This window comes from Sebastes umbrosus, chromosome 19 (genome assembly GCF_015220745.1).
Source record: "Sebastes umbrosus isolate fSebUmb1 chromosome 19, fSebUmb1.pri, whole genome shotgun sequence".
Lineage (NCBI taxonomy): Eukaryota > Metazoa > Chordata > Actinopteri > Perciformes > Sebastidae > Sebastes > Sebastes umbrosus.
In genome coordinates this window covers 20,668,286-20,691,976 of record NC_051287.1, presented here as the reverse complement: position 1 = coordinate 20,691,976, position 23,691 = coordinate 20,668,286, and the positions used below count along the sequence as shown (strand labels likewise).

The window sequence follows — 23,691 nt, the reverse complement described above, 5'->3', positions numbered from 1 at the left end:
ACGTCATTATGTTCACTTAAAAGAGCCGGCTCTTTGAACCGGCTCGTTCGTAACCGACACATCACTACCAGGATGTACTTCCGGTTAACACTGTGCTGACGGACGTGTGATGCAACCAGACGTCAGGACATTTCTCAACTTCTCTCAATAAGTTTTAGCATTTTTAGTTAGAAAATCACGTTGGGAACGACACGCGGATTAACGGCCTTGTATTGTTTGTTCGTTGTTTTGTATTTAGTAGATCCGTCCGACAGTAAAACCGGTTTCCTGTCCTCTCTCTAACGGCAGTAACTCCTTCTCTAGATGGGAGCTAACGGTCGCTAGCAGCCGGTGGATGTTGCTGGATTTCACTCCTTTTTAAAGAGTTGTTTGTCTTCAGCTCAGTCTCGCGTCTTGTCCTCTTTGTTAGCTATAACCCCCATCACCTGGGCCTCCATATGTACTTGTTTTGAGTCGCTGGGTGCCGGCGGAGTCACCTGTAACCCTCTTGTTGTTGAGTCTTTAAATGGCCACCGCTGCCCCCCCTCCTCCAGCCCCTGGCTCCACTGCGGCCACTGAGAACCCGAGTCCCGGATCCAGCAGCTCCACCGCGGCTGACGGCGGCAACCAGGACAGCACCTTCGAGTGTAACATCTGTCTGGACACCGCCAAGGATGCAGTGATCAGCCTGTGTGGACACCTCTTCTGGTAAGAACTAAGCTACTGTCTGGGACTCCTGTTTACATTATAACCCACCTCAGTCTATATTAATATAATAGTATTAAAGGTCCCATATTGTAAAAAGTTAAATTTTCGTGTCTTTTATTTTATAAAGCAGGTTTAAGTGCTATATAAATACTGTGAAAGTATCAAAACGCTCAATATATGGAGAATTACACACAGCCCGTATTCAGAAATTGCACATTTGAAACAAGCCGTTAGGATTTCTGTCCATTTGTGATGTCACAAATATACAATATTTAGACCATTACACGGTTTTACGCGTAAACATTCTAAATGTGTCCAAGTTTATATCCTGTTGCAGTGTATGTTAATGACATGAGCTGACAGGGAGTAAACACGGACCCAAACTGTTGCCTAGCAACGCAATTCGGTTGCAATTCCATTGAATTGCACTATAACGGAGTGTTTTAGACAGATGGTGAATACAGGCATATTCAAGAACACAGTACGAGGAAAATAAAGTTTTTTTTAAACATTAAAGCATATAAACATGTTCTAGTAGAAACCCAAAACACAAGTATGAACCTGTAAATGAGCACGATATGGGACCTTTAAGGCCAGATCCAGATCAGTCAAAGTATAGGCCTAATACTATAAAAGTATAGTCTGTAAATACAAGCTTAGAGTGTATGTGTAAGCATAAGCAGTGATTTTGTCACCTTGGTGACTCCATACAAACTTTCCAGCCTCTGTAGCCAGGACAGGATAGGACAGGTCTTTAGCATGTGGTCTGTTATCAGTGGTGACAGTGCCAGTTTAGTTATTCATTTTCAAAGGGAAGTTAAATCCTCTTAACGTGAAGCCATTTTCTTCTGTTTTCTTCTTTAGTTGCTAGCTTTCACTAATGAAGTGATGCAATGTTTTTTAATTTGTGAACACAGGATATATGGATGCCATTTTCTTTTTGAGTAAATATTGTATATTCTGCACAGCCAGGTTGTTCTGGGACATATATGTTTTACTAATCAAACTCTTGTTTCCCTTTGCTCCTCCTCTCAATCAGTTGGCCTTGCTTGCATCAGGTAAGCTGATCTTTGTTTTCTCCTTCTTCACTATTCAATATAATATATATAATCACATATCAAATGACAATGCATTGTTATTGATGGTAAATAACCGATTAGTATGTCTGTCTTTATGCAGTGGTTGGAGACCAGACCCAACAGACAAGTGTGTCCGGTGTGTAAAGCTGGCATCAGCCGAGACAAAGTAATCCCCTTGTATGGACGGGGAAGTACAGGTCAACAAGACCCCAGGTGTGTACTTTAATGTAGTAGTACATTTCAGGCTGACTCTAAACTTCATGTATTATGTAATCATAATACACACAATATGTCACACTTAAAATGAGCATTTTTTCTGAACTGTTATGAATGTATTAAATCATGGCTTTTACAAAATGTGGTTTTGTTTTATAGAGAAAGAACACCCCCTCGACCACAAGGTCAGAGGCCTGAGCCAGAAAACCGTGGTGTAAGTACTTTGTACAAGTATACTTGTATGGTAATAAAAAAAAAGTGTGCGATTGCATGATTTTGTGCCAGATAAATACTTTGATTCCAAATGTGTTAGACAGCTGTATGTAGTTTCTCAGTGTCAGCTGTTGAGTAAAATGATGCATTCATGATGAAACAATTCCATAATATGATGTAGATGCTGTCGTGCAAACCTGTGTTTTATCCATTAACAAAAGAACATTTCCCACTGGGATCTATTAGACGCTAAGCGCTGAGAAGAGTAGAGACGTCTCTTGAGAATGATCACACAAATTTCACTGGCTGTTGCGTCACATCTCACTTGCTGTATTTTTTAACCGTCCCTCAGATATTGTGAATATATGGCTATATATTAAGGGAACCAACACAAGTCTTCATGTTAATGATAAAATCCATGTTTCCCAGGGCTTTCAAGGGTTTGGCTTTGGAGATGGCGGTTTCCAGATGTCATTTGGAATCGGTGCCTTTCCATTTGGTATTTTTGCTACAGCATTTAACATCAATGACGGAAGACCTCCTCCAGGTATTTATGTTTTACACACTTCACCACTCTGTGTCTTTTTATCAACAACATGCCAAATAACCTCTGTTAAACAATTCCCCAAACAGCGGCCCCTGGGACACCACAACACATGGATGAACAGTTTCTGTCTCGACTCTTCCTGTTTGTCGCTCTGGTGATTATGTTCTGGCTGCTGATTGCATAAATGCACGGAAAGATAACATCTTCTGCGACATTATGGCACATCATTACGGTTTGCACCAATATGATTCTGCCTTCTTTCTGGTTACTTTTTTTTCCTCTCTCTCCTTGACACGAAGCCATGTGAGATTTGAATGACGCAGGTTTTTTTCCGAAAATAAAGATATGGATAACATCTGTCAAGGTGAACCGTTTAGCCTTGGTTTCCTAATGTTTCAACTCATAAACACAGTTGCTTTGCAAAGCAGCACACCAAAATTCTTCACCCAAACTGTATCAGCTGAAAGCTTCAAACGTCATGCTGCTTGTTACAACATGTCTGTCTCTCTTTTGTTTATTTTAATCAGACACATACATGAGGTTGTTCAGATTAGAGAAAATGGAAGAGATCATTCTCAGTACTCTTTTGTTGTTATTGTTTTTGAGTTATTACTGCTCATTTACTTAGATTTTCATTCACACTTTTAATCCCATATGTTGTATATGGTAATTTCCTTTCAGCCTATATTTGGCCTCTATTACCCTATTTGATCCCTATCCCTTTTAAGGCTATCTTTTATTTAAAATTAATTTTAGTCAGTTGGCCCTATTCCTATTGACTGCTCATAGCAGGAAAAGCACAGGTGTTAAAAATAACATTAATGATGCGTTCGAAATCACATACTATTCATTATATACCAAATATGTGTGCTATCGATCAACATACTTTTATGTGAATAAACAGTAGTATGTATCTCTTCAGATGCACTGAGCAGTAATTTACGTTGTCACTTCCTGAGAGCCTCTTTACCGGTTGGAGACGCGTAACCATGGCAACCCGTACCAACCTGATATGACCAAAACGATGATTTGTGAGAATCATAAAGTCTGAACAAATTTTTAAAATGTATTACGGCCAGCAAAGTGAAATCTTTACTTACCCATGTCACTACCGCATTGCACTGTGGGATATTTATGCCACCATAGTGTCCACTGTTTGCATACTGTAATATTTCACCAGACATTTTATGCAATTTGCTTACTATTGGTTTCGGAGATGCTAAAAAAAATCTCACATACTGTTTTAGTGTACTAAACAGCACGCTATTATGGAATTTCGGACACAACCTAGCTCTGTTATACTCAAATGTACCAGTAAACCATGACTGTGTGATCATTTATTTTATTATTAACAGCTGTGCTTTTAAAATCTTTACATGTCAATTTATCACAAACACACCCTGTATTGTTTTGAATTATTGCAGAGTCTTACTAGCATGTGCCTCATCCATTTTGTCTCTCTGTTCACTGATGTACTAAGATTCTTTTTTTTTTTTTAATATAGCTCTTCCTAATCTTACAAATTACACGTCATTGTCGAAATTTACCAAAATCACACACGTTTTGTGGAATCAAAACAATGTCACGCATTGTCTCTTTATTTTAGATGAGATTAAAAAGAAATGTTGATGCATGTAAGCAGTTGAAAGATTTAATTTATGAAACAGTGTTCCTCTCCAAAATGTAAAGTATTTCTTTTTTGCTCAGTTTTCTCTGTCCCTGTAATTACATGTAAAATACTGTAGATTATTACTGGAATGAAGACTGGCTGGTTGAACATGAAACCACTTTTCTAAATGTGAATTCACTCTATTGACAGAAAATCTATGTAAATAAAAAAATTAATCAGAGTCTGTCTGGTTTATCAAGGTGTAAATATGTTAAGGCTTTCTCACAAGCCTTACTCATCTAACAAATATGCAAATCAAGACCCACCAAACCACAGTGGTGTGGAAAAAAAATGCAACAACTTGCTCAATAGTAAAAGGTATTCTTCATTGTTAATTTCAAATTAAAAAAAGGATGTACTTCAGACTCAACCACTGTGTGCCGTAAAAAAAAGAAAAATAGATATTTTGGTCATTTTGTGGAAGAGGTTTTTAGAAAGCAGAATAAAGTATAAAAATAGTCAGTTTAGTCCTGCATTGCCGGCTCTGGCGGTTTCTCTTGCTGTGCAACGTTGAACTCTGCTTCATACATAATCTGCTGGATCTTTATTTTTGTCTCGCACCTTTTCTGTGGAGCGAGTCGCTTCAGAGCAGGGACAAAGCTCAGAAGAAACAGTTCGTCCTCATCCCGCGGCCTGTTGGGAAATGTCGTGCCATTGTCTTTGACCAGCCACTTTGTAGGGGATGATGCACTTTGAGAAGATGACAGCGAAAGTGACTCTTGATTCTGGCGCCGTTTCCGTCCAGTTTTGGGGGTGATCTGCTGGCCCGATGGCATCTTTGCCAGAACAGCCAGCTGGGCCATCTGTGTGTCTTGAGCCACTGAAGGGAGCTGCGTCACAAACCCTACCTGGGGCTTCAGGTCAGCTTGACTCACGGGACCCTTCATGACGGAATGGGGCGTCTTGACTGCCTCGGATGGCGTGGTTTCTCCCTCGGCACTGCCAGATTCGTTGTCAGGATTGTCGTGGTCGTCTTCATTGTTGCCTCCGATGTCTCCCACTCCGCTTCTTGATCCAGTGAAGGGTGCGATAAAATTCATAAGTTGTCGATATTTCCATCTACTTTGCGCAATCTCTCCTTGCTTCTTGCTTTTGATCTCCATTCGGACTTCCTTCAAGTACCGGTCTCTCATGTTCTTCCATTTTCTTTTACATTCCTCACCTAGAAAAGTAAAATATCAGTGTAAGGAGCAAGAAATCTCATACAAATTCAATAAACAGGAATGAAAGAAAATAATATTCACAGCAAATATTAAGCAGTCCGCAACTTGGACGTCCACTAAAACTGCATCGTTTTTAAAATATTACAATTAAAATATTTTCCATAAAACTATATTCCCAAACATTTTGTGCAGAAAAGTCGTCTAAATGGCTTGTGAAAAGTGTGCTCTTCTTCTCTCACCCGGCAAATATTTGTTATAAAATATACCTTAATATCATGTTGAAGTTGTTGTAATTATTAATTAGATTCGGTTGAGAAATATTCAAAGGTATTCAAAGCTTTTTCAGCACGGCGCCGTGCAACAGGCTGACATGTTTTTCTGTCCGTCTGTCTCTATCTCCCCCATTTCAGTGCCCAGGACAGCGCCGGTGACGCACTACTGTACACGCACGTACTTCTACACACAACAAACAGCGATATCTGTCTGAGAATAACTAATAATAATTAATGTTGAACGTGAATAATGTGGGATTATTCCTTATTTCATGGGCTATTTTGGTATTTATACATTATTATTGCATACTTATATATAAAAAATAAAAAATAAATAAAAAAGTAAGCTTTCGAATAATTATCTGGAGGTCGAATACCATGGCAACGGTTGAAGCTTCGAAGCATTCGGGTCAGCCCTAGAAAGCAGCCAAATCAATGCGAGAGCACTTCAATTGTTCCTCTGTTAAATTTATGTTTTATTTTTGAGACTGTCAGAGAGGTGTTGATTATGGTTGCAACTACTTATCTTGATAAAATGTCAGAAAAGAGTGAAAAATGCCCATTACATCCCTGAAGTTCAAGATGACATATTTAGATTGCTTGTTTTGGTCCAAAACCCCAAAATATTCTATTTACTATACAATAAGACAAACAAAGAAAAAGGCTATTTTGTCTTTGAAAATGACTGAAATCATTAACTGATTATCATAATAATAATTGCTGATTATTTTCCCGTGAACAGATTAATGATTAATCAGGGCTTGATTTATAATCTGGCATTTGAGAATGAACAATACAATCAGTGGCCACTAAAATCATACAGTTGAATCAACACCTCTTAGAAAGTTTATTTCTAATCTTCCTAAATGAATAACATGTGGCATGTTGGATCGGGCCAGGAAGTGTAAGCTATTATACAGTATAATGGACTATTAAAAATAGCAAAACACTACTTTATCCTGGTAAATTTCGAATAAAGCATTAAAGGTCCCATATCGTGCTCATTTTCAGGTTCATACTTGTATTTTGTGTTTCTACTAGAACATGTTTACATGCTGTAATGTTCAAAAAACACTTTATTTTCCTCATACTGTCTGCCTGAATATACCTGTATTTACCCCTCTGTCTGAAATGCTCCGTTTTAGTGCATTTTAATGGAATTGCAACAGAATTGTGTTGCTAGGCAACAGTTTGGGTCCATGTTTACTTCCTGTCAGCTGATGACATTCACACACACTGCAACAGGAAATAAACTGGGACACATTTAGAATGTTTACGTTTAAAACCATATAATGGTCTAAATTTTGTATATTTTTGACATCACAAATGGACAGAAATCCTATAACGGCTTGTTTCAAATGCGCAATTTCTGAATATGGGGCTGTGTGTGTTTCTCCGTATACTGAGCGTTTTGATAGTTTAAGATAAGATAAGATAAGATAAGATTAACCTTTATTAATCCTCGCAGGGATATTCAGGTGTCAAAGCAGCAACATCAGCAAACAGAGTGAAACACAGAAGAGGTACAGGTATACAAAAATTATAAAAACAATAATAGAGATATAAAAGATACAGAGTGAATGGGTGAACATAGTGTGTACAGTCCATCAATAAATAAATGTACATATGTGCAGTCTATAAAGTGGTATATAGGATGTATAGTTTAAAGTAAGTGTAAAGTGCGCCAGTGGTTAGAGTCCAAGATGGTTGCAGATAGTGCATGTTTAAAGGCATTTAAACCTGTTTTAAAGGCACTTAAGCCTGTTTTATAATGTAAAAGACAAGAAAATCTCACTTTTTACAATATGGGACCTTTAAGCTTCAATTATAAGTCTGTATAAAGTTACACAAAGAAAGGCTAAATGTTATTTTTGATCTAGTCTGGAGGTCATTCTTAATTCATCCGTGTTATAAGCCGCCCCATCATAAATTGACAGTGACCTGATGATGTTTGAGGATGGGGGCCTCCCTCTCTCTGTAATGGTCTAAATATTGTATATTTGTGACATCACAAATGGACAGAAATCCTAACGGTTTGTTTCAAACGCGCAATTTCCGAATACGGGCTTTGTGTGTTTCTCCGTATATTGAGCGTTTTGATAGTTTAACAGTATTTATATAAAGCACTTAAACCTGTTTTATAATGTAAAAGACAAGAAAATCTCACTTTTTACAATATGGGACCTTTAAGCTTTAATTATAAGTCTGTATAAAGTTAGGTAAAGAAATGCTAAATGTTATTTTTGATCTAGTCTGGAGGTCATTCATCCGTGTTACATGCCGCCCCATCATACACCTGTGCACCTGATAATGTTTGAGGGGGGCCTCTCCTCCCTCTCTTTAATACATCCATGCTGCGTCCCCTGGCTCTGACATGTTTTACCCAACAAACCGTGCTGCCGCTGCCGCCGCCAACGCTCCCACGAGAAGCTCTCCCTCTCTGTGGAGCGAGGCGGAAAAGCACGCGGCTCGCTAGTCCCCGGTAAATACACCGAGTCCGTGTGACGCTGCGCATGTTTCCCCCTCCGCCGTGCCGTGTTGGACACGCGGCCGGCGGCGACGCAGCAGCAGCAGAGCCGTACCGTGCCGTGCCGTCCGGTGCAGCGCGGCCTACAGCGTGCGAGCCGCGGCTGCTGCTACCGCTAGCACGGTACGGTACGCGCGGCTGCATCCATACCACCGGGTGAGTGAACATCACACCACAAAGAAACAACAACATGCCTGTAAGACTCCTGAGAAACACCTCTTATCTCCACGGTAACACCTCTAACGTCTGCGTGTCTAGTCGTCCATGACAACTAGGAAATAACTGTCAGTAAAGTTGTGATAAACAGTGAAATACTCACACGGCAGACCCAGGATGATACTGATGCTTCTCCACGCATTTACACGACTTTCCGTGCAGCGGTAATTGGGCAAAGTGACATTGTACAGCTCTGGGTAATTATATACAGCCAATATTAACTTATCGTCCATTTTGCCCCCCTATGCGTTGTGTGCCTGTGCGCGGACGCGGAAGCGGCAGTCTTCTCCCGCCTTTTCCGCCCAGCTGCTGCTCTGCTGCTGCTGATGCCTCACCGCGAGTTATCGCGTTGAGTGGCGGAGCTGCTGCTGCCGCGCTGTGTCGCTCCAACGTTACACGGTGGGCAATGTAGTCCTCTGTCACAGGGGGGCGCACCACTCTGCTTTAGCCTCTCTTACTGTCTGTTGGTATTATATCCATAGATTATTTATATCCCAGGGGTCCCAACATAAATCTCCTGGGTAGCCATTTGATAAGATTTCCTTTTTGTGAATGACATACCTTTTTTATAATGCATAGCTCCCAATGAGACTTTTTTTTACAAAATAAAAGCCCCCAACTCTCATTGTATGTTAACAGGAAACTATGAATTCAACCTATTGGTATTATTCAATTTTTCAATGATATTCATACAAATTAAACCCATTAGCACTTTTACAACTATTCCTATTTCTTCTCCTTCTTCATACAGATTAAAGCCATCAATGCAGTGTAGTGTCAGCTATTCAAAAACCTTCAAATCTTCCCCATCTTTTATAAGTTATTGGTAATATTTAAGTTTTCAATGATATTCACACAAATGAAACCATTCCCACTTTTCCAACTATTCCTACTTCTTCTTCTTCTTCATACAGATTAAAGCCAGCAGTGCAGTGTAGCGTCTTCAAAAACCTTAAAATATTCCACATCTTTTATACACTATTGATATAATTCAACTTTTCAATGATATTCATACAAATTAAATCCATTAGCACTTTCCCAACTATTCCTATTTCTTCTCCTTCTTCATACAGATTAAAGTCAGCAATGCAGTGGAACATCAGTTATTCGAAAACCTTAAAATATTCCACATCTTTGATAAATTATTGGTATTATTCAACTTTTCAATGAAATTCATAAAAATTAAACCCATTCCCACTTTTCCAACTGTTCCTAATACTTCACCTTCTTCTCACAACATTTAAGCCAGCATTACAGCGTAGTGTCAGCTCTTCAGCAACCAGCATTCACACCGCAATTTCTTCAGAAACTTCTTTTCTAGTTTCTAGTTTTCTGGTCTTTTTTATTATTTTATTATTTTACATGAACATTGTCACATTTTGGTCAACAAATCAAATATATCCTATATACAAAATAATAATAATAATAATCTAAAAAATAAAATCTCTACAAAATCATAATAAAATACAAAGAAGAAACACAAATTAAATACATATTCCTAATCTGCACCATGATCTAACCTTTATAAAAAAGAAGTATACTTCAAGTTTATTTTACAAACTAAACTTAAGTATATTTCAAGTATATTCCCAAGTATACTTTATGTAATAAGTATACCAATATCAATGTAGTTGATTACTTGTAAGTGCACTACTTCAATACTTCTTGGGACTAAATTGGCCCGCTTTTTAGTTTATAAAAGTATACTTAAGTATACTTTAAATGTAAGAGTAGTAAACTTTGAGTACACAACTAGTTTACATCCAAGTTGTATTTTGTACTGCAACTATAATATGAACTATACTACAAGTGAACTTATGGGTATAGTGTTTTTTACAACTTTTTAGATTATAAAAGTGTGGCGGTACTGAGTCAGAAGACTGAAAAAACAGTTCCCATCCACATAATAATATAAAATAAAATGCCTTCTTAATAATAATAATGAACAAATGCCTCTATATTAACAAACAATTAAGGAAACTGAAATATTGGTTTGTGTTTTTCCTTTTACCCTCCTTTAAAGTTTTCCCAAATAAAATACACTAAAAGAAATGGGTATAAAGGGTTTCATTGAAAATCAACAAATGAATAGAATACAAAAATACAGCCTGCAGGCGTTAGGCTATTGTAAGGCAAGCCAGATCGTTGCACAAATAGCACCTAAACGTCCCAGTGCAGGTAACCCAATTGGTTGGCACTTAACTTGTTTCCCCAACTAGGAGAGTCAACACTCTCAACAAACAAAACACAAAGATCACAGAATCCCAAAAGGGCCCAAAACAGACCAGAGTTTCTGATAACGCTGATAACACATGTTGCATTGAGTGAAGGAGAGATCAGAATGACACTGGGTGTGCAGTTTCCATCCTCTTTTAAGCCCTACAGAAAGGGCGTCGTTACACCCTGATTGGCCAAGAGGGGAATGCACCAAGCTGCTCTCAACTATCATTTAAGAGCCAGTCCCCACACCCTGCGCAACAGGTGAACTGAATAACCCTCTAATCACTCAGCAACTCAACCAAAAAAACACCAGGGAAAAGGGAAACAACAGCAAGCACCAGAGAATTGGCAGCTGCCACAAAAGTATACTTTAAAGTATACTCTCAGTCAACTACTAGTTTAATAGTTTTACTGCAAGTGTACTTGTAAGTTTTCTTTAAGTTAATTTATATTTATTTAATTTATAGTACTTAGCCAAATATACTTTTCAGTATAAGCTAAGTATACTTGGACTTTTCTGTATACCTGCTAAGTACACTTAGACTTTTCTGTATACTTGTCGGTATATAAGCCAAGTATAATTAAGTATAATTTTGTTATGTATATCTCTGATAAGTACATAAAAAGTAAACTGAAAAAAGGTTTAAAAGAAGTATACTAATAGCACACTTGAATAAACTCCTTTTTTGTAAGGGAATCTAATTTACAAGCAGCCAATTGATGTTCATAGAGAGTGTATGTGTGTTGTATATACGAGTATTGTGTGGTGGTGTGTGCTTTACTTCAAGATCTGTCCAAATTAACAATGTATTCCAAGTAGTCTCCCCACTCTCGCCACATAAAATAAAATGTTTTGTTGTTGTTTTGAAAATGTTTTTTGTTGTTTTGATCACTGTCATGATAGTCTCTTCTGAAAGGTAACTGCAGTATAATATCAAAAAGTCATAATTAGTCGGAGTCATACTGAGACAAATTTACAGAGACACAAACATAAAAAATGGTTAAAAAAAATACAAATAAAAATTAATAATAATAATAATAATAATAATAATAATAATAATAATAATAAGACAGTTTAAAAGGAAGACATATTCCACATATTACGTTTTTTTTCCACATTATATTTAATTTTACAAGTCTCTGTTGTACACACTGCTTTTACAAAATAATCAGTGGTGTAGTGGATTGTATATAGGGTTTACCCACCTCTTTTTCTGGTGGTTCTGGTGGTATCAGCCAAAAAGCTGTAGGAATATATGGAAGACTATACCTACTTCCTCCTCGGTAACCCACCCTAACCTATCCATCTACCTAGTAGTTCATCCACCTCATCAACAACCACTACACCACCAATAATAATCTGTTGTTGCACTGATATTGTGGTTTTAAAATGGTTTATAGAGACAGAATTGAGAATCTATAGTTTGTCAAGGTTGTGTGTGAATTCAATCAAATACAATCTCAAATTAGATTAGGATTTTAATGCATTAAATGAAGATTCAAACAAACTACAGTTTTACAAAATAGAAAATAAATCCTTAGGGGTATAAATGCCACTTGACTTTCAATTTCGGTAACATAAACTAACAAAACATATGGTTTCAATGAATTCAACACCACCATAGTTCATATAGAGCCTGCAGGGTGATGTTGAAGCCAAATTACACACCAGAGCCTAGAGCTCATTTTCAGAATCTATGCAAAATATATGGGGAAAAGATATATAATATTTGTATTTACGCAACTATGGAGTTTCTGCAACCACATGGTTGTTTTTCTTGATTCTTCCCAAGCCCCGAGTGTATCACCATCTGACAAGTGCTTCCTGAGCCTTCAACATTGACTGTGTTTCCCTGCACAAGCAAGAGTCTGGAGAAAACAGAGAGGAAGGTTGATCCTCTGCATTTCCTGGTCACACAGCTGCAATCTCCGATTCCCCAGGAGGTTTTGGGCCCCGGTCCAGCAGTGAACAGAGACACTGAGCTTTTTCACACGTGAATAGTCTGATGCCATGAGGGGTTTCTCTGCTCATTTATCACCAGTCAGCGTGTTTGTAATCCTTTTTCTTCTGTCTGAATTGTACTGGTTTGATTTGTGTCCTTTATTATTCATGTTTCCATTGCAATTCTGCATTATAACAGTGAAATATTTTCCAGAAATATAGGTCTAGTGTCTTCAAAATGCAGCAGGATAAAGCAGAGAAGCATTATATATATATATTTTTTCAGCCTTGGCTTGGGGTTTTGTCACTTTATCTGAACCGGTGTTTGGTTGGCTTTTGTTTCTGGGGAGTAAAATAAATCAACTGGTAGTGTCCATTACATGTCACTTCAGGTTGTGTATGTGTAGGGTAGTGGGCCTCGTAAAGTCAGATGTTGAATAGAACCATTTCTGATGCACCACAAATAATGCTTAGTAGAAAATCACATTAAATTGAAGGGAAGCAGCTCCTTAAACATCTAGAAAACCTGCATCAGCCATGGTGGCTTTTCTTACCTCTTGTACCAAATATTGCTCTTACAACAACAAAATGAACCTTTATCATTCTAATCCCCAGTAATGAATTTTGAACCGATTGAACCAACGCGGATGTGGTACAATTCCTTCTATTGAGAGCCACAATAACTGCTAGATAGCGATCTCACATGCTCCGCAAACTATACATCAACAATCTGGACGCTATTAAACCCAAGTGAAAAGGATGGGATGGTGTTTATTGTTATCTGTTTTCAAAAGCCCTTATAAGAGGAGCTTAAGACAGATTGTGGAAATCCATTAATTCTCTGGAAGAAAAAAAAAGGTGTATTGCCTTGTATGAAATCACAGGATTTGTTAGAGGGGGGATGAATTTAACCTGTAATAGCTTTACCTCAGCTGTGCACATTGTCAGAGAAGTGAGACTGCACCGCACAGATAAGACACATGATGCATGAATGTGAATACTAACCACATGGAGGGACCCCTTTTTCTGAATTTACGCTCACCATTTGTGTTTATCTGTACTGAGTAATAAATCTATTAGTGTCACCACCCACTCGTCACTAGCAATTCATTCAACTGCCATGGGTGTGTAATTAGTATGCATTGATGTTGTGTCATTTACTGAACATATCTACTAATTCGCACAAGATCATTCGATGATAAAGCTAAATAGAAAAGCGATATTATGAAATAAATGTAAGAGCTAATCCTCAAATTCAGCATAACACAAGTCTCTGGCCACACCAAAAAAAAAAAAGTTCATCTTTAAATCCAGGTTTCTAATACCAAGCAATCCCCTTTTCTCTAAAACCCCAACAATAAGGATCTTAGGAGCTCTCCACTTCTCATTTTATGCAGTGAAATCTGATTTCTTTCGGAGAAAGGAATGAGGCAAGATTAACTGAATCTGCCGTCCTCCCTAACCTCTTCACAAAACTGCCCAGATTAGCTAGGAATTAAGTTTCAACCGTTTTATGTGTCTGGTCCACAGGGGGGATTATAGTTTTACTCTTTTTTTTTTTTTGCCTCCCAATTTCACTATAAGGGCCTGACACGCTGTTGTAGAGAGAGAAGAAGCAGAAGAGCAGCTGAGCCTGGTTGTGTGTCAATATCCTGTGATCATTGCTGCTTGTGTTTTATTGGGATTTCTTTGGAGATGATCAGGATGGAGAGACAAAAGTTTCCTTTCACTATTGAAAACATACTGAGCAAATATCCAAACAGCAATGGAGACAGACGGTCATGTGGAACAAGTGGTGCTGGACTAAAAGAGAAGGCAGTGAGTCCTGTTGGAAGCCAGACAGAGACTGTTCATCATGCCTGCCTTTGCTGCTGCTACTGCTCCCACTGTGGAGACACATACCACCCTGATTTCATTCATGAAGGTAAGACCAAACTCTTTATGAGAAGAGTCACTTCTGTTGACACAGTGATTTAAACTGCAGTTTACTTTCCTCCCTAACCTAATATCCTCCCTTCAGCCTGTCAGTACGGATGGCCCACAGCAATGTTCACAGACCCATGTAGGCTGGGAGATGCTCACAGGGAGGAGCAGTCGCCCAGTCAGGTGCAGAGGCGAACCAGACGACACCGCACTATTTTCACAGAGGAGCAGCTGGATGCACTGGAGGAGCTGTTCCTGCAGAATCAGTATCCAGATGTGACCACGAGGGAGAAACTAGCACAGCACACTCACTTAAGGGAAGAAAGAGTAGAGGTAAGACTGCCACATTCAGCCTTTCAACAAATAAAAGTCATGTTTTCACAGTGATACAGGGTTAGATGAGTTTCAACGTGCTGTATTGTGCCAGCCATGGCATTACTTAAGATGTGTGCGTGTTAAACACTTCATTTGAGCACTGGATTTGACCTAAACTCTGCTCAATCTGTCATATTTTAATTATATGACTGTGTTGATAATGATGTCCAATGCTACTTGTTTATTTAAATGTAAATACACAATGTGCCAAATAAGATAAGCAGCCTATAGTATGTCATGAAACAAGAAAATCAGAACTAAATAACATGACTTTTTTCTCTGCCGGTAGGTTTGGTTTAAAAACCGAAGAGCAAAGTGGAGGCGTCAGAAAAGACTATCATTTGGTGTGGGAAACACGGAAAACTAGATTTTGTACTGTATATTTGGACCACAGCATTGGAAAAGAAGAGAGCCGTGTATGTGTGTGTGTGAGCTTGAGTTACATAAATACAAGGTTTTTTTTGCTATTGTTATCAAATATAATAGCTAAACAAAATCTTTCTTTTTTTTCAGAAAATAGACAATTTTTTTGTATCAGTCAAATCATTCATGAGACAGTTTTGTAGCCTATTTGTGATCGGATTGGTTGAGTGCATGATTGAAGGACTTGCAGTATATGCTAATACTAATACTGAGAGTTCAATCTGTAATTTGTTATAGTTTGCACTGGTTGTGAAAAAGTGTCCTTGAGAACAAGTAAAGTTCTTTTGAGACAGATGGAGGAACTATCTTTATACAAACCCTAACACATCCAGGTTGAAGCATCATATCAATTTAAAAGCTGTCATGCAGTGAACACATCTGAATAAAATGTAATTATATCACTGTCAAAACTCCTCCATGCAGTTTTGTGTGTATAATAAGGGGGGAATTATCTAGGCTTTTCAGCAACTTTCATCTCACAGATCTCCATATCTGTTAGTAAATTTAAACCAGTGATTGTCAGTCTAGGGGCTCAGGAGATAATTAGTGGGGTCACAAGGTCATTTCTGGGTTAGAATATAAATAGTATTTATTTTGTATGTAGGCAGATAACAGGGATCAGAGTGAAACATCTGGATATTGCTCTATAAATACAGAATCTTTTATTATTATTAGTATTATTATTATTAATGTTGTTAAAATTGTTGTTTTATTAAATATATGTTTATTTAAATATAACCACAGATTAATTTACAAAGGGTAATATCAGTGCTGCATTCTTAAGTGAGTAGCCTAAATCTGACATAACACAGAAACACTTTCTACAAAAAATATTATGATTACACTGAAGAACACAACTTTTTATATTTAAGTTATAGTAAACGTTAACTCAGATGTCTTTAATTCGTCAACACATAAGATAAGATAAGATGAGATATTCCTTTATTAGTCCCGCAGTGGGGAAATTTGCAGTGTACAGTAACAAAGGGGATAGTACAAAAAACAAGATGCATCAGTTAACACAGTAAAAAAAAGACCTAAACAAAGTGTAACAAAATATGAACCATTTAAATAGAAGGAAGTATAAAAATAGAAGCAGTATATACAGTATTGACAATAAACAGACTATTAACAAAATTGCACAAGTGGAAAATGATATTGCACATAATAAAAATAATAATAATAATAATAATAATCTGAAAATAAAATATCTACAAAATCATAATAAAATACAAAAAGAAACACAAATTAAATACATATTCCTAATCTGCACCATGATCTAACCCTTATAAAAAAATAAGTATACTTAAAGTACCTAAACGAATAATAATAGTTGTTGTTGTTGTTGTTGTTGTTGTTCTTGTTCTTTTTATTATTATTATTATTATTATTATTTTTATTATTATTATTATTATTATTTATGATAATAATGTCTTTGTTTATACTGAAAATTTCCTGAGAGGCAGTAAACTTCCGGTGACGTACTGTGGGTGTTACGTAATACGTAATACGTACTGCGTTGTTTGTACGCTGGTGCTGAAGTTAGCCGACGGTAACTAATGTTTGAGCTCTCTAACTGGTTAACGTTACAGTCAGTGACGTTCACCTAGTTTTAACTGTCTAGGTATATACTATATACTTTAAATACTTAAACCGTGTTTCTCAAGTACAAACGCCGCCTTCCGTTTCCGTTTAGTCGGTGTTTGTTGTTGAGGACTAGCCGTTAGCATAGCAGGCTAACCTGCTCTACAATGGAGGGCAGCGCCAGCGTGAGGAAAGCTCTGTCCGGGACTCTGGTCCCTATGACGGTCTCTACGGTGGCTCTCCTACAACAACAACCAGAGGAGGACGACAAGGGGAAGAAGCACAGGAAGGTCCTCGATGAAGAGGTGTACCTTGAGGTAACGTCAGCTGAATGACAGACACGTAATGACCAGTTCTGAACCATCCAGACCTCTCAGGTCGTCTGGATCAGGTCTGCTTAGTGTCCCCAGAGTCACAACTCAACATGCAGAAGCAGCGTTCAGTTTTTATGCACCAAATATTTAGATAGAGAGATAGTAACTCTATTGATCCAGAGGGAAATTCAAGTTTCCAGCATCACAGTTCCATAGTGCAGAACATGTTAGTAAAAAGGCAGTAAAAAGTTAGTAGTGCAAAGTACAAAAACATATACCAGATATAAAAATACAAGGAGATGAAGAAAACTGAATATAGTGCAGAGTAACAGCTGTGATGCACGACTAATAAAAAAGTGAATATAGTGCAGAAGAGACTGTTAAAATTGAGTATAGTGCAGGGTAACCCCAGTAGCTTAGTGCATTACTATCTGTCCTGCAGACCGTCCTCCTTTGTCTCCCCCCCCACCTAGATAGGTGTTGTACAGTTATTGTATATTGGTAAAATTTCCATTTTTTTAATTCTTATTTTAATCTAACGATTTTATCTATACTTTTGTTATTATACTTCTTATTTGCACCAACAAAACCAAAGCAAATTCCTAGTGTATACCTCTTACACCTGGCAATAAACACCATTCGGATTCTGTTAGGGACGAGCGGTAGTCATCAGACAACAGAACAGCATCCATGCAAATACCAGATTGAGGGAAAGTGAGACTTAGTCTGAGAAATACATGTCAATTTTGTTCTTTGTTGTATAATAACAAAGAACATTATCTTCCCTTTTTACGCAGTCAAATAAACCCACCTGTCATCTTCCAACAGAGTTTAGAGAAGATCATCCAGAGGGACTTCTTCCCAGATGTCACTAAACTGCAAGCACAGAAAGACTATCTTGACGCGGAGGACACTGGTGACCTGGAGAGAATGAGAGAGATATCCATCCGATATGGATCATCTTTGACTAAATCTACACCACGGTCTACTGCACCCTGTGAGTAGTATGAAGAGTGAAAGTGTTTACATGTTGTTATACCTTAATTACAGAATGAAATATTTAGTCTGAATGCACTTTACACCATTTTCCCCCTTTGTTTCTCTTTATATGTAAGATGTGACGCCAGCAAGCTTTGAGACACCAGTGGGCCGCTCAGGGTCTCCCTCCTCCATACATGGTAATAAAGGTTTAGATGGCGGTGAGTGTCTATATTTTGATTGATTGATTGACTGATTGATCCCAGATGGGAAATTGTGGTGTTACAGCAGCAATTTACATAGATCACAAAAAACATGCATCACTCAAACAAAAGACACAAGGTAGGTATGAAAAACACTGTATTTACAATCTCTATATAAATGGACATACCAACTACTTTAAACTAGATAAAATAAATTTAAATAATACAATGAAATATAATTAAAGACATACATGTATCTGCTGCTTGAAGTAGAATGTGCCTTGTGCATTGCCACTCAGAAGATAAGTTTCCTCTCACGGCACAGAGGAGAGTCATTGTATATTGCTATAGCTGTGGGCAGGAATGATTTCCTGTAGCAGTCCTTGTTACAGCGGAGTTGGAGGAGCCTCCCCCTGAAAACATTCTGCTGTCTGACCAGTAAATGTTGTCCATTATGCTTAGCAGTTTATGCAACATCCTTCTCTCAACAATGAAATGTAGGGGCTCCAGGGCAGTCCCCAGCACAGAGCCAGACGTCTTAATCAGTTAAGAAGATGAAGAACATGGACTTACAAATGCTTAACAGTAATTTAACCCCATTGCTATCGATGTTGTATTTATAGAGAGCAAGGATGGTGACAAGGAAGAGAAAGAGCTGCCCTGTCTGGATCGCTTCCTTGCTAAAAATACCAGTGAGGATAATGCATCATTTGAGCAGATTATGGATCTGGCAGAAGACAAGGAGAAGCTGAGGCATTCCTGGTTATATGAAGCTGAGGCTGAATACAAGCAGGTATGTGTGTGCAGAGTTAAACACTTGAATTAAATTTAATGAATGAAATGTTTGGATTACAGGTGTGCTGATCAGAACATTGTTGCATGTAATAGTTTTGTAACATTAAATTTCATGGCTTACTCCTGCAAGGAAAACAACATCTTTAATGGTTATGAGGATTGCTTGATTTTGTTTGTAGTGGCAGGTGATCACTGTCAGTTAGACGGCTATTAAAGTATTGGTACACCCCTGGACTACATTGAAAACATCTATAAACACTTCTGATATTTTTCAGCGCCATGATGAGAACCTTGCATTACCATCAGTAGAGAAAGCAGCTCTTGAATGTGTCAAAGCTGGACTTGAGACATGGGAGTACAAAGCGAAGAATGCCTTGATGTATTATCCAGAGGGTAAGAAGACCAAACTTGGATATAATTTCTTTCTTTTCTCTTTTTTTTTTTACATACATCCCTATCAAAGGCATGCAATTGATCAAATGTAGCTGTTTTTTCACATTATTATTGTTTTAATCAGGTGTTCCAGACGATGATGCTCTATTTAAGAAGCCAAGGGAGGTAGTTCACAAGAACACACGCTTTGCTGGAGACCCGTTCAGCAAAGCTCTCAACAAAAGCCAGATTCAGCAGGCTGCTGCCCTTAATGCACAAGTAAGTTTTAGGAATATGGTTTATGGAAACACTGATAGTTTTGTTTTGGCCTATATGAGCCCCATACTTTGTGAATTCAGTTGAATAAAAGTGTTAATTCAAGAGTGATGTAGCTGATGTATCGTGTTTTATGTCCAGTTCAAACAGGGTAAAGTGGGCCCCGATGGGAAAGAGCTCATTCCGCATGAATCCCCAACAGTGAATGGATATGGCTTTGAAAGTATGCCATCTCCTGCACCTGGTAAGTGGGTCTTAACACAGTAACAGTCCTGAGACAGATAAAAACTAATTGTGTGTGCCTTAAATGGCTCATTCAGCAAATACGTACATTTGGAGTAGGTTTCTCAAAGCAGTTTCTGTCCCCTCAGGTTTAACTGACTCGCCTTTGATGACCTGGGGTGAGATCGAGAGCACCCCATTTCGTCTGGATGGATCGGACTCCCCATATGTTGAGAGGAATCATGGTCCATCCTTTAAGGTACTGAACCTTCAGTTGTAGCCGTAACGATTTAAGTTAATTAAAGTAATCATTGATTTTTATTATTTGTAAAGTTGTAAAATGAATATATGTTGTTTGTAAAAGATTCCAGAACCAGGAAGACGAGAGAGACTGGGTTTAAAGATGGCCAATGAAGCTGCCGCTAAAAACCGTGCAAAGAAACAGGAGGCATTGCGAAAGGTCACGGAGAACCTTGCAAGGTAAAGACATTTTACCTTCTGCACTCTCAATTAGGGCTGTCTCGAATATAATTTTTTGGGCTCTGTTTTTTCAAACAAAATTGTGTCATGATGAGTCCCAGAGTGCGAGTGCTTTTACGCCTTGTGTCGACAGCGCACACACGCCTTGGTCCGCGCTCAGCATTTCCTTTCCTCATCTGTGTGTGTGTGTGTGTGTGTGTATGAGTGTTAGACCTCAAAGTCATGTTGCAGGCCTTCTCCCCCTAAACGGCGGCATTTTGAGCCTGCTGTCTCGGCGCATTAAGGACTGCCCCTCTGTCAGTGCCCGGCTGCAAGCCCGTGCGTCATGCAGCCTGCGAGGGCTACCTTTTGGCCCGAGCCCCGCATGGGTTGCATTCCGACATAAGCAATGGTGACGAGGGCTCTGGCTTGGCTCGTCTCCATGAAATGACTCGCCAGACATTTTTCCGTTCTCGGCTGAGATGGAGCGTTGCAACACGTACCTTTAGGTTTAATTAAAGGCATTTATTTTTAAGGATTCTGCGATTCTACAGTATTGTTGTTTTTATTTGTTATTGAATAAGAAGCATTTTTGGTGTGTTTTATGCGTGTTTGTAATCCCAAGAAGATTAAAAAGAAAACACACAAAGAACAGAATTCCAGAACTGATAACTGAATACCTACCAAACAAACAAATAACTGAATAGTTGAATAATAGGGTCCAGCCCTACTTTTGAATATACCTGCCTCTACAACAGTAGGTAACAGCAGCTGGCTGCATCAGTCAACTCCTCTCTTTAACTAAGCTTAAATTCTAAATTATTTTTGGCTAATTTCTTTCTTTATTAGTGCAGTTGTGAAATAATCAATACTATTATAAACTAACTGACCACATGAACTTTTGTGTTGCAGTCTTACGCCTAAAGGTCTGAGCCCGGCCCTCACCCCCGCCCTGCAGAGGCTCGTAAATCGGACATCCAGCAAATACACGGACAAAGCTCTACGAGCGAGTTACACCCCGTCGCCCTCCGATAGAGTCTGCAAGAGTCCCTTCGGTGGCCCGGCCACTCCCACAGGAACGCCAACACCAACCAAAGCCAAGACGCCTGGCTCTCAGGACCTCACATCACTCACAGACAATCTGCTGCAACTTCCCAAGAGACGGAAAGCCTCAGACTTTTTCTAAGTAAGAGAAGCTGTTCTCTGCTGGGATTGTACAAAAATCAGACATATTATAATGTGGAGAATTACGAACTGTCCAGATCCCGGTTTCTCCAATTAAAGAGCACATCTTTCAGCTGGATGTCTGGATAAAGAAATGCACAGAGGACTGAAGAATTTCTAAGGATTTATGTGTTACATTTTTGAGCAGATGGGTTAAAGTACATCCCTGTGAAATACAGTGTCCAAATTCTATTTAATTACTTCTTGTTAATCTTATTTTTTATATTTAGTTTTATCCCAAATACAAGGTTTCATAGATTTGTGTACAGTTGTTTCCACTCTAACAAAGGTTTGTTATCCCTACCACACAGCCACCTACCCAGCAGCACATGCTTAAATGATGTTAATATAATTATAATCCAGTAGCTGTTTCTGAGAATCACACATGCAAGAAAGATTTCAACGCACAGCATCCAATAGCTGTCACCCAGCTCTCCTTATATGCTGTCATGACATTTCAATGTTTGTCTTTGCATCATAGAAATTACTCAAACCCAACGTCAAACTATTGTGTTAATGTTAAAAATGGGGAAAAAAAGACACAAGGCTTCAGTTAGACAGCTCACTGATAGTCAGTGTAAATGATGTTTCATTTTGCACTATATGGGAAAAATATACAGGCAGAGTTGGGCTCAGCATCATAAATCTGTACAACCGTTTTCTTAAAATCTGTAATAAAATTTTTGACAAAAAAAGGTCTGCAAAAGAATATAAAACCGTGTATCACCAGTTGACATACAATACTTGTTAATAGATCTGTTCCACCTCCTACTGGTGGTAGAACAGAACTGTGAATAATAACTTTATACCTCCTTTTTTTTAAGCAAGCTTCAAATGTACAGACCAAGTCACGCTGATCTGTGTTTATAATACAGCCAGAAATACTCAAACATGCTCACAGTTTGTTTTTCTTTTTAGTATTAGAAGTTACAGGGTCCCCTATGGCCATGTTTATTATCACACACACACACATATACAGCTTGCACTGCAGCTTCATTTACAACTTGACCTTTTCAGGGGAGTCATGGTTCATAGGTCGGTCAGACATAATTTTTGACTCAGTTGTGGACATTATACTTGTACAAACCTGTTTTTAGTACGGTGAATGTTTAATATGCATGTTTATTGTAAGAAAGTATGTCCACATTAAGTTGGGTCCTGTCACAAAAGCAGTTAAGTTATACATAGGCATTTTGTTAAATCTGTCTTAAACCTGCAGTAGGCCGAATATTTTTGGCATCATTGGGCAAAAATTCCATAATAACCTTTCAGCATATTGTAATTCAAGTGTTCTGGGAGATAACTAGACTTCTGCACCTCCTCATGGCTCTGTTTTCAGGTTTTAAAAAATCTATCCTGTGACGGGAGACTTTGGAAAATTACAGGTCATTTCAGAGAGAGAGCGTTCCTATTGGCTGTTCATTCAACGGCGGCAGCTGTCAATCACTCGCTAACTCTGATCAAACGGTCAAACTAGGCAGCGCTGATCAAATATGAATCAATATTCTGTTACTGTAATGCCTATTTCTCACCTCAAATGTTTTCAGAAACATCTTGTAGTGTACTGTTTAGCTCTTCCTAACATATAACATCATGTGGGCAGTGTACGTAAAGCCTGAAAACTGGTGTAATGACATTAGATATATTTTCCAATATGATAACAAAAATAAGCAATAAAATTATCCCAAATACATGGACTCACTTCTTATGATAATAGCAGTCTTGGTGTTTGGCCCATGGGCTATCACACAAGGTCAAATAGGTCAGACTCCCAGGAAGAGAGAAGACCATT

General features: G+C 38.3%; 4 protein-coding genes across 6 annotated transcripts; 3 read left to right on the top strand and 1 right to left on the bottom strand.

The window, feature by feature from the left end:
* The first annotated feature begins 61 nt into the window (after positions 1-61).
* Positions 62-4,793, top strand: rnf185 (ring finger protein 185). The gene is made up of 6 exons (XM_037752890.1): positions 62-687; positions 1,727-1,745; positions 1,867-1,979; positions 2,142-2,196; positions 2,625-2,742; positions 2,829-4,793. The coding sequence occupies exons 1-6, from the start codon at positions 506-508 to the stop codon at positions 2,924-2,926; spliced, it is 585 nt and encodes a 194-aa protein (XP_037608818.1). The 5' UTR covers positions 62-505; the 3' UTR covers positions 2,927-4,793.
* Positions 4,309-8,967, bottom strand: LOC119478268 (transcription factor Adf-1-like). Of its 2 annotated transcripts, none has more exons than XM_037752889.1 (2): positions 8,693-8,967; positions 4,309-5,573 (listed from the first exon to the last, which is right to left on the bottom strand). In XM_037752889.1, the coding sequence occupies exons 1-2, from the start codon at positions 8,820-8,822 to the stop codon at positions 4,876-4,878; spliced, it is 828 nt and encodes a 275-aa protein (XP_037608817.1). In that variant the 5' UTR covers positions 8,823-8,967; the 3' UTR covers positions 4,309-4,875. The 2 variants fall into 2 exon arrangements, with proteins under 2 accessions (XP_037608817.1, XP_037608816.1); XM_037752888.1 differs by lacking the exon at positions 8,693-8,967 and adding an exon at positions 8,151-8,535.
* On the top strand, positions 8,380-15,876 carry LOC119478270 (homeobox protein goosecoid-2). The gene is made up of 4 exons (XM_037752892.1): positions 8,380-8,529; positions 14,336-14,675; positions 14,772-15,007; positions 15,339-15,876. Exons 2-4 carry the CDS (start codon positions 14,447-14,449, stop codon positions 15,414-15,416), a joined length of 543 nt encoding a protein of 180 aa, XP_037608820.1. The 5' UTR covers positions 8,380-8,529; positions 14,336-14,446; the 3' UTR covers positions 15,417-15,876.
* Positions 15,877-16,978: 1,102 nt separating this feature from the next.
* Positions 16,979-22,594, top strand: ess2 (ess-2 splicing factor homolog). Of its 2 annotated transcripts, none has more exons than XM_037753380.1 (10): positions 16,979-17,373; positions 18,199-18,367; positions 18,486-18,548; positions 19,175-19,344; positions 19,622-19,739; positions 19,864-19,997; positions 20,136-20,238; positions 20,366-20,475; positions 20,581-20,696; positions 21,588-22,594. In XM_037753380.1, exons 1-10 carry the CDS (start codon positions 17,224-17,226, stop codon positions 21,859-21,861), a joined length of 1,407 nt encoding a protein of 468 aa, XP_037609308.1. In that variant the 5' UTR covers positions 16,979-17,223; the 3' UTR covers positions 21,862-22,594. The 2 variants fall into 2 exon arrangements, with proteins under 2 accessions (XP_037609308.1, XP_037609307.1); XM_037753379.1 differs by having other exon boundaries at positions 18,486-18,569.
* The last annotated feature ends 1,097 nt before the right edge of the window (positions 22,595-23,691 follow it).